Raw genomic sequence first — 11,382 nt, forward strand, 5'->3', positions numbered from 1 at the left:
CTAAGGAATACGCAGACGACTTCAAGATTTTCACAGATGGATCGGTACTCAGTGACGGCAGAACAGGAGCAGGACTGTTCTTCGAGACCACGCGAGAGCACTTCGAAGTGAAGCTCCCGCCCACCACCATCCTAACTGCCGAACTCGTCGCCATCAGAGAAGCTTTGAATAAAGTCAAAACTCTCCCCCGTTCCCCAACGCAAATAGTCATCCTATCGGACTCCCAGTCCAGCCTAAATGTAATACAGAGTGAGTACTGCAAAACAAGACCGGAAATCCTCAAGGAAATCCTAATCCTTTCAGAAGAAATCGCACGACGCGGACTCCGTCTTCGTTTCCAGTGGGTGCCCTCCCATGTAGGCATCCATGGAAACGAGATGGCCGACCGAGCCGCCAAACGAGGGGCCCTAACCTCTGAAGAGGATTGCATCTCGCTCTGCTTTTCAACAAGTGATGCCAACAAAAAAAATTGACCAAGCAACATGGGAGCTCTGGTCAGAGGAATATGCCGGGACTGCCGCTACCCGAGGCTGGCCCATCAAGACATGCAATAAGGGAACCCTCTGGACCCACCCTCATCCACTTCCAACCCACATTCTTCACCTCATCACAAGAATCCGTGTCAACCACTGGAGAACCCGCTATCTGAAGACCGTCTGTGCCTGCGGGACGGAGCTGGTCTCTTTCCTCCACTGCTTATTCCTATGCCCCATCCTTCGCAACCACTTCCAAGAATGTTATATTCAATCACCGACCACCACAGCATCATCATGGCAGCCCACCTAATCTCCACCTCACCAGTTGGACACTTATTATAGCGCCGCTGGCGCTTGACATCTTCCCGGAGACGAATTAGATATACTAGATGTAGACACACAGCCAATAATGAGAAACTAAAAGACAGTCCCTAAATCGGATCCCTCCGCTGGGATTAATTTTTAAAGAGAAAAAAACAAAAAAACAGAGTGTCAGTTCCTCTTTGAACACCCGCAGTGGCCAGAGGGAACGTCGTTACAGTCAACATGGGTCTTCAGACGGGTCCTCACCTCCTGCTCCTGCTCCTGCTTCTGGGTATCCTCGCCTTCGTCCAAAGGTACGGCAAGCGGGCAATCTCGTCACATCCAAGTTTACTAAGGTGATGAGACGGATGAGGGAACAATAGTCGAGAATAGGCTGAAGCTTTTTATTGCTCTAACCTTTCACTGGGCTCTGTTTTCTTCTGAAGACATGGTCATTTCGCAATGACAATGTCCGTCCCTCATCTCTATGTCTTTCTTTATCCTTCTCTCAGGAGCCAAGGGTTGTCATGCTCTGTGTGTAATAAGTTGGACTGCCCGCCCCTGGACCCCGCCACCTGTCCAGCGGGAACCGAAAGTGACGTTTGCGGATGCTGCACGGTCTGCGCCAAAGTGAGTTGAATGTCAGGTTATCCTTTTTCCACTTTTGAGTATTTGTTGTTTGACCTATTCCCTCCTATTTTTTCACATTTAGCATCAACTTTCTCCTATCACACGCCATCCTGATTTCCGTCTCTAACTGTTTTAGACTTTGCTCTTACCCAGCTATAAGCATAGTTTCATCAACAAACAACAGTTGACTCACAGGTCCGGAGTTGGAATAAATCGTTAACATTTATTGTCGAGATTTTCTCAACTATACTCTTGAGTGTGCAACATATGAATGGCCTTGCGGGTTTTTTAGCCAAATTGCAGCCTTGAAATATCAATATTTTTTATCTTAAAAATAATCGGCTTTTTTTTTTACAATTTGGCACCAAACGACTGTCTTCATCCAAAAGAAACTCCCCATGCAGGAACGAACCCTTTCATCGTCATGTATGTGTGTGTGTTGGGGGGGGGGATAATAGATTGGCATTTTTAATCCATCCTTCACCCACCCCACTTCTGTCCAAGAGCCCATTATTGACTGTACTGTCTCAGCTCCTTGTGGGTGAAAAATAACGAACGTTGATCACTTTTAACTTGTATAATATCTCTCCGTTCTGCTATTCCCTCTAATTTCTCCTTTACCAGTCCTGTGACCGCGCCATTAAGTGCTGGTTATGGGTGACAGGCGCCTGATATCATAATTTTTGTCTTGTATACTTATTCTCACTGTCGTTAGGCAATTGTATTACTTCCTTCCAACCCGCCCCTACAGGCCCAGTATGAGGTGTGTGGAGGTCCTTGGTTCATTCATGGGAACTGCGGCAGGGGACTCTTCTGTCTTCGGGATGAGTCGGACTTCAACAGCGACGGTATTTGTATAAGAAGAAGAAGGAAGCCCATAGGCTTTCCTGGCCGTGGCCCTCCTAGGAGGAATCGTCACTAATCGGCAAACAGTTATATGTCTCATCCTTCTGTTTTTGGTTCGGGAAGGAACCACTGTTTATTTTTTTTCAACGGCTATCGTAGAGAAGGTATTGGCTGCATTGTTAAGCGTTTAATTATTTTATTTTTTACATTTGAGAATGCCCAATATGTTTTTTGTAAAATAAGGTAAATAAAAGCAAGAATTTTTTGCTTTTGTTTTTCTCATTACATTGATCTTATTCCCTGTAACAACATTAACAAAAGTAAGTGACATTGTCATGTCACCAATGCCCAGGCATAGTGGTTTACAGCAGGACCGTACCCCACCAACATGGGAGATGTAGCCAAGACGTGGTGGCGTTACTAAAGCTAAGAGACTCTATTAATAAAACTTGTCGGTGTGTAAACTAGAGTTTGCACTATATCAAAGGAAATAACACATTGTACCTGGGGGGTAAATGCCGTGACTTATTGGGGTTACTAAACTGGATAGAATGAGAAACGAGGAGAACAGGAGTGGAAAGGAAGTTGGGAGATACGGTTGATGAAAGAGTATTGGGATGGTTTGGACACACGGAAAGAATGAGTGAAGAGGGCAGACGTGGAAGGAGTGAACATGAGTGGGAGACCAAGTACGAGATGGATGGATGGGGTAAAAGGGGTGTTGGGAAAGAGGGTAATGTCTGTTGAGGAAGGACGGGAGAATGCAGAAGATAGGGGTGAATTGTTGTGTATGGATGATGCTGTGACGCATGAAAGGTAGATGGTGGGTGATGTTGAGGAAATATGTGTTTCTGGATGAGGGGACGGAGGCGTGGTCGCCGATTTAATGAAGCGGCCTTGCTGTGGATCTGCTGTGTCTTGCGACACTGCCTTTGACCTAGGGCAGTGGGCGAGATGTAGGGATGACCCGACATCCAGGAGGAGCCAAGATAAGAGGGAGGGAGGTGGGTGAATGGTAGGGCGAGAGTGGATTTTATGCCTTTTTTCTACCTCCCTTGTAAGGGGTAAAAAGACTTTGGTGTATATATGTGATTCACCTTGGTCTTTGGATCACGTGTTAGACTAGTGATCGACAGCTATTTCCCTCGTGGAAGAGAGCTCAGAGCTCCAATGACCGATCTATGGGTAATGCTTTGACCTTACACGCACACGCACACACCCAACTCCCCGCCCACAAGAGTTGGAGTAACGACTCGAAGCGCAGCGATAATGAAATTATTTTCATCCCTTGGGCAGGATTTGAACCCGGACCGCCGTAGTGACAGTCTGTATGTATGTATGTATATGTTTTCACCTTGAAATCTTTACATTTGGTATCAATTTGCATGTTGTGCTTTGTTTCCAGACATCTGTGATTGATGACCAATTATGGCACCACTCCCCGGTTTTGGGTCCCTTGTTGTTCATTATGTACATAAACGACTGAAACGATGGGATAAATAGTGATGTTAGTAAGTTTGCGGGCGACACTAAAATAGGACGCCAAATTAGGTCAGGGGACGACGCAGAGATTCTGCAGGATGATCTTAACAAATTGTTCACATGGTCGGTGAAATGGCAAATGAACTTCAATATCTCTAAGTGTAGCGTGTTAAACGTAGGGCTACACAACCCCGAAAATAGATACAGCTTAGATATCACGCTTTTTAGAAAAAACTGAGTGCGAGAGAGACTTCGAAGTTCTAGCGGGTCTGACCTTAAAACCAGGAAACAGTGCATTAGCGCAAGGAATAAAGCAGAACATTAGGTTTCATTGTTAGGACGGTAACGAATAGAAGTGCAGAGGTAGTTATCAAACTCTATCTAGCGATAGTTAGACCCATCCTTGACTATGCGGTACAGTTTTTGGTCTCCGTCCTACAGAATGGACATCAATTTATTAGAATCAATACAGAGAAAGATCCAGAGTGCGGGGTGATCTAATACAGTTGTTCAAATGGATCAAAGGCTTTAACAAGGGTGGTGCAAGCAAGGTCATCATATCAAAACAACCGGGCAGGACTCGCAGTAATGGTTTTGAACTGGACAAATTTAGATTTAAGAAGGAAATAGCCAAAAATTGGTTTACTAATAGAATGGTCGACGAATGGAATAGACTTAGTAACCATGTAGTAAGCGCCGAAACTATCAGTTGTTTTAAGAAACGATTAGACAACTTTATGGATGGGGATGACAGGTGGTGATTGATACGGAGCTGCCGAGTGTAGGCCTTATGGTCTCTTGCAGTCTCCTTCATTTTTATGTTCTTATGTAGATAAAACAATATCAGGTGCAGTTTCGTTTAAGGGAATTGATTTGGAACGAGTTACTGCATATAGGGGAAAAATTCAGGATGTATGTGATCTACAATTGCAGGATTTTTGTCACAGTATCTAAGAGATACTACTAATGAACCTGCAAGGTCATTGTTTAGGATGAGCTTAACTCCAGGAATTGGCATTGACTTTTCTCTGAGGCTAATTGTTACATTCTGTCTACCCTCCCCTCATGCCATATCTCTTACTCCTCTCTTTATCTCCCACTTTCTCATTATCATTTATTTAGTGTGTGTGTAAACACCTAAAGTATCATTTCAACGATCGCTTCATGAACTGCTAAATGTTAAAATTTGTAGATGATAAACGAGTAAAAGCAGCAATGATTGCAACAAACCATTGGCAATTTTAATTATAAGTAAAAAGCAATTTGCGCAAATTGTGTGTACACCATTTTAATGTTTGTTTCTCCCCGCAAGGCTCGGGCTATATAAGGAGTAAAATGTTTTTCATCGATGTTATTTCTGAAGAAGCCCTGCTGGGCGAAACGTAAAATATATTGGACTCCCACACTCTGCGTTTGGCCTCTTCCCTATTGATGATAGACCCTCTAACGTCATCTTCATATGTGCCCACCCAACTTATGCCCGGTCTTGTAGACCCTTGCGCTTGGCGAGGTGACTTTTCAAAAATGATGTATTAGTTATCTATATTATCAATAATAAAGTTAGTTTTATTCATGCAGATGGTACACATTGTTTAGTTTTCGTAACCATGGTTTTTATGAGACATAACAAATTCAGACTTGCAAAGGTAACCTTTTTTATTCTATACTAAAAAAATCTGAATATTATGTTCTAATATAATATTTGTATTTATTTCATTGCATAGTTCACTCGCAAATCTTTATTTTGAATACGATGAACAATCAATTGGATGTATTCAATATATTCTAATGTTACAATACATTTTAATTTTACCTTATAGTTACTGTAGGGGTAACATTTAATGTGCATCTTCACACAGTGAACAAGTTGCACTGTAATTCTGCATTACAAATGCATAACGTCAACAGCTAGTCTAACCACCGCGTGCGTTAATTACCTCCATTAGCCTACTGCCTAGTTTAGGCCACCTTTCAAGACAGAAGGACATTACCTATTCAAGCCGACGAGACTGGGAACGCGACACAATTGTAACAGTTACAGTATAAGTTCAGACGATGGTACCATCCACTTCATTCCAATTGATCTCAAGATCCGAGTGGCTCAGAGAGTTACGTTCCATCTCCACGCGAGAACACTACGCATGTTTACACCATGTCAGGCTCAGCTGATACCATATGCAGACAACACACACACACACACACACACACACACACACACACACACACACACACACACACACACACACACACACACACACACACACACACACACACACACACACACACACACACACACACACACAGACACACGCACACACACACGCACACACACACACACACACACACACACACACACACACACACACACACACACACACACACACACACACACACACACACACACACACACACACACACACACACACACATAATCTAACATCTTCCTATCAGATATACTCTCTATTCTTAAACCAAACCCTTTTATATACCCAGACATTGCTCGACATATCAGTGGAAAATGAAGCTATACCTATATTGCATATATAAAAGAAAACACACCATGTTCCCTCGTGTATCAATAGAACAATGCGACAAGTCAATCTATCTAACCAGGAATTTTTTGGTAGACTGAAATGGCTTGGTGCAAATCAAAGGTAAATGAAAGAGAAGTTCTTTTAGACAGACATTCACTCAACTCTCCGTCGCCACGAAGAGGAAGACCAGGAGGACCAGATCCAAGACCGCGACCCGAGGTCCCATGGTCCTTGCGAGGCTATTGGCGCTGAGCCTGAGACTACTAACTACGGAATGAACCTTGCGTCGCGTCTAGTACGCATATAAGACAATGTATGCGCGCACGTGCATGCTTCAAAGTGGGGAACCCGCACTATTAATCAATCACATTTTTCATGGTTTGCGGAGCCGGTTCCTGCTCGAACCTCAGTTTTATTGGTGGTCCGGAAGTGGTTATACATGAACGCAGGAGACGGTGTTGACGGTATGCCACAACAGTGACGATAACCGGAGGAAGCTGGTGCACCACACACACACAGTGATGCCCAAGTCACCTCAGGTCCTGAAGTGAACAGCGGTCGGGGGCCATTACTCAGAGTGGATGCCTCTCCTAAGCTCTGCGTCACGGCGAGGGTTCGAGCAGTCACGCCATGGTGGGTCCCGACCGTCAACCGAGGCAAGCCTCAACCCCCCACCGTGGTACCCAGCCACAGCAATATCCTCCACAGTAAACAGGAATCACTTTTCCTTTCGAGAATTTCGACTTGGCCTTCGCCATGTCATGGGTCTGATTACCTGTCCAATTGGGAATCCTAGGTCGAGCCCTTAACCATTTTACTACCAATGGGGAGACAATGGGCTAAATGGAGTAGTCTGAAACATCCGCATTAAATGAATAAGTAATGTGCGGTGCCAAAGAAGACAAAGTTTTGGGGGACTGTGAATTCTCTGTGGCGTGGAAGGTCTTCTGTGATAATGTGAGTGCTTCCCTCTTTGTGAAACTATGAGTCTCTAGTGACATTCCAGTTTCTCTGTGGCACTGTAGGTCCTTCATGGCACTGCTGGTTCTCCTACTACAATGGAAATTCCCTGTGGCTCTGTAATTACCTCGTGGGTCTCCCTGTTACTCTCTGATCCCTTTCAACCATACGTGTTTCCCGTGGCACAAACTTCCTTTACTCTGAAACATTCCAGGACGCCATAGACGCTCCGAGATCCCTGCAGGACCGACAGTTCTCTGTGGGCATTTCGAGTACATTGTGGCCCCTTGAATATCCTGTGGCACTGAAAATCTGTAGGTCCTCTATAACTACTGTTCCCCAGTGACATTGTGAAATCCCTCTTCAAATCGTTAGGGCGTTCAACACAACAGGATATTTATTGAGCGGCGAGGAGATCGGTCCTCCAAAAATCACTCCAAATTTGCTTACGGGATGCATAGATACGGTGAAATATTTAATCATAATTAATCACCCTTCTTTTGAACTTTGTGGCATAGTCAATAAATTTTTGTTCGACTACATTTTCTTTTTTAATATCACGCCATATATTTCATTCAGTCTGATGATGGAATGTGGACAGAATGGAATCACATTTCAAAATATAAAAAGTAAATTGGTAAGAAATTCGATGACAATGGTTTCGTTCATAATATTTTCGCTATTATTGATGACCTGCACATTTGTTCTGGGTGACGCCAAGCGATTTTATTCAGGATTAATTCAGAAGATTCGGGGACTCTACGCATGTAACTGTTGGATTAAACAAGTAGAGATTAGTAATCCTGGACTTAATACGAGTTCTAGTGTAGAGAAATAGTTCAATCGCGTTACTTGAACAAGTGCTTGGGTAGTAGTTATTGTCATTCACGTAGCCAACTCAGGTAATCTATACAGTCAGGTACCATGTCTAACCTCTCCTTTGTATCGTCACATCCTATTAGATCGACCTTTGAGGCATCAGTCTGTCACTCCAGCTCATCGACGCGCCTTGCTGTTCCTAGTTTGGAGGTCGCTGGTTATTTCCTCTAGAATATTTCATATAATTCGTTCTACTCCACGTGTGGGCCGAGTTTAGTTATGACGCTGCATTTCGCCGCTGTACAGTTACGTTTGGTCATCCCTTAAACAGTGATAATGAATTACCTTTGTGATGATCACAATGGAGTGACAACAATACAGATTGTCAGATGGAGAGCTTCCGGCTCATAAAAAAAGAAAAAATCAAATCGAACAAAGAAATGATGATGATATGGTTTAACGTCACAAACACCCCCTATCGGAAGGCTAGGGCAATGCCCCCCACAGAGGGCTTTGTAGGTTGGAATTTAATGAACCATACCCTTGGTTCAACTTCAACGGGGTCAGAATTCGAACCGCTTTCCCCTCGACCTTCGCCGCAAGTAACGGCGCCCTAGCCCGCCCAGACAGACATCTCAACACGTTGCTTTGATGTTTTCATGGAACAAGTGAACCTCACATCTTTGAACCGATGTACGTCAAATTGTCTCTGCGGGGGGGGGGTCATACATTAACTAGACAGTTGGTAATGTTGTTCCTACCTACCTCAAGGTTAAATATACGTCTTGGCAGTCTAAAATCATTATTTCACGTCTGGTTAGTATTCATTATGGAAATGACTAGACTTAATTTTATGAGCTTTTTGCTTCACACTGAACCAACATATTCCAAATATGGACGGGCTAATGAGTCATACAGTTGATTGAGGAGAGCAGAACTTTTGAAGTTAGAAGATCGAGCTTCCTCTCCTAGAATCTCATATTCTCTGGTGGAGAGACAAAATCCTTTTTACTCTCCGCTTTGATTGTTTTTTTTTTTCCAGATAAGTTGTAATCCTATTCAAAATAATTTTCATCTGAACCACACTTCCGACCATTTCTCTAGTTGATCTAGATTTTTTTTAATTTCCAGCTCATCTGAGAGATTGTTATTCCGCACAGTTTAGAGTTAGATTTGGGCCCATGGTCTTTCTCATTGATGCATACACTGAAAAGAAGTGACCCAAGAATGGAACCCTGAGGATTTTCACTCTTCTGATCCAACCTAGCAAATTTAGTAATATTCTGATTACAGATGAGTCAAGCCACCGTTATGAGGTACAAAGAATGTATCATGTGTGGTTAGTCCAGTCCTGCATACTGAACTCGATGGCATCTTGGGAAGGAGGTGAAAACTGCCTAGGTTAACTACTTCGTTGTGGATACGTAATTTGTCTTACTTTTTTCATTTTATGGCTACAAAAGATTTCATTCAGTTTTGGTAACGTCGTTGCAGAGAAGACCAATGATTCTCCTGATTCAAGAAATTCGCAGGTCGTCTCAGTACAAGCACATTGTGATCATGGAACATAAAAGTAGGAGATGGTCTAAGCTCTAGCGATCAAGAAATAAGGTTTAATATTATATGGTAAAATCAAATCATACGAATAACGTTCTAGTTGCTAATTTGAGGAGAGCCAATGTTGATGAAATGAGAAAGTGTTTAGGGCAATTGGTCACTTACGAGACCAACCCAGAGGACTATGACAGGGTAAGGTAAACGGTCAGTCCGGACGTCATTGGCGCAGTCAGGTGTCGGGTCCCGGAGGGTGAGATGCGTTCCTTTGGGTCAGGTCACTCACAAGCGTGAGGTAAATAGCACGGTCAACAATCTGCATGCAATGTACAGTAACCTAACAGTTTCGATTTTGAATGTGCAAAATAAACTATTCCCCTCAAAACAGTAAGGTCCAGCACTAATACTCCCAAATGGATGGCGGATAGGCCGAAAATCGAAATCGGAATAAAAAGAGGGCTTTAGAATTAAAAACGAGGAAATACACCCAAAGTCTATATATAAGACTGGTTAAAAAGAACATGCGCACAGCGAAAAGCAACCATGAAATTAAAGTTGCCAGACAAGCGAGATCCAACCCAAAGGACTTCTTTAATATTTACAGAACAAAAAATAAGGAAAAAATATGCCCAATTAAAAACGACGAAGATGTCATGATAGATTCGGAGGAAAGAATAAGGGATGCGACTAACAAATCTTTTCTCATTGTGTTTACAAAGGAGAGGTTAGATATGGCAGGAGAACTACCCGAAGTCACGAACCTGGCAGGAGGCAGTGCCGAGGTTAAGACTCGGCACGAGGAGTAGTTAAGATCAAGACCCTAGTTGTATATAATCTCCGTAGCTCAACAAAGTCAACCAGAAACTTTACCTCACCCTCAAACCACCACTACATGTAGCAAAACACATTTGTTTTGTTACACTGGTGGGCAGTGGTGTTCCCACGCCAAATCCGAAGAGAGGCCCGATTAAAATTGCCGTCCTCAGCCGCTCAAGCCACGCCTACCACGTAGCAAAAACACATTTGTTTTGTTGCAGAGAGCTCAAAGAGTGTAAATTTGAAATCTGAGACCAGTTAACGGAAATATTTAATCAATCGATTGACACTGGTTTTGTACCTATTGCTTGGGGGCAGGCAAACGTTGTTCTTGTTTTCAAAAAGGGAGATAAATTGTTTATATGCAACTACAGTCCAATCAGTTTGACATTACTATTGGTAAATGCTTGACTCAATAATAGCCAATAGAACAAAAAATCATATCGAGAGACTGATTCGTGATTCACAGCATGGATTCTCCAATGATGAATCACGTATAACTAATCTTCTATTTTTTTTTTACACTAACTTCTTCAAGGCGTCAAATAATAATAATAGTTACAAAGTTATTTACCTTGCCTTTAGCAAAGCGTTCGACATGGTGCCCCACCAGAAACTACTAAATAAAGTCAAGTCCATGGCATGGGAGGAAAAATGTTTGAATATCTTAGAGCTTGGATCAGTGACTGAAAGCAGTGGGTCACTGTAAACGGTGTAAAATCCAAATGGGGGAGTGTTTCTAGTGGAGTTCCACAGGGCTTGGTTCCGGTCCCTTGTTGTACATTGTGTACTTAAACGACTTGGACAGTGGGATTAATAGTGATGTTGGTAAGTTTGCGGATGACACTAAAATAGGACACCTAATTAGGTCAGGAGAAGACGCTCATTCTGCAGCAGGGTCTTAATAAATTGTTCACATGGTCAGTTAAATGGCAAATGGACTTCAATATCTTAAAATGCAG

The 11,382-nt window shown here is 43.0% G+C and overlaps 1 protein-coding gene across 2 annotated transcripts in view; it reads left to right on the forward strand.

Moving 5' to 3' along the window:
* Positions 1 to 973: 973 nt before the first annotated feature.
* The window catches only part of LOC143023650 (single insulin-like growth factor-binding domain protein-2), a 31,077-nt gene continuing 20,668 nt past the window's right edge, over positions 974 to 11,382 (forward strand). Inside the window, exons 1-3 of one of the 2 annotated variants that reach the window (XM_076182244.1) lie at positions 974 to 1,093; positions 1,292 to 1,409; positions 2,161 to 2,398. In XM_076182244.1, the coding sequence (XP_076038359.1) occupies positions 1,023 to 1,093; positions 1,292 to 1,409; positions 2,161 to 2,331 (360 nt within the window). In that variant the 5' untranslated portion in view covers positions 974 to 1,022 and the 3' untranslated portion in view covers positions 2,332 to 2,398. Of the gene's footprint in view, positions 1,094 to 1,291; positions 1,410 to 2,160; positions 2,399 to 11,382 lie in introns of those variants that run through there. The other variant, XM_076182252.1, reaches the window with a different exon arrangement.

Source organism: Oratosquilla oratoria, chromosome 3 (genome assembly GCF_046742065.1).
Source record: "Oratosquilla oratoria isolate Oo_2021 chromosome 3, ASM4674206v1, whole genome shotgun sequence".
Taxonomy (NCBI): Eukaryota; Metazoa; Arthropoda; class Malacostraca; order Stomatopoda; family Squillidae; genus Oratosquilla; species Oratosquilla oratoria.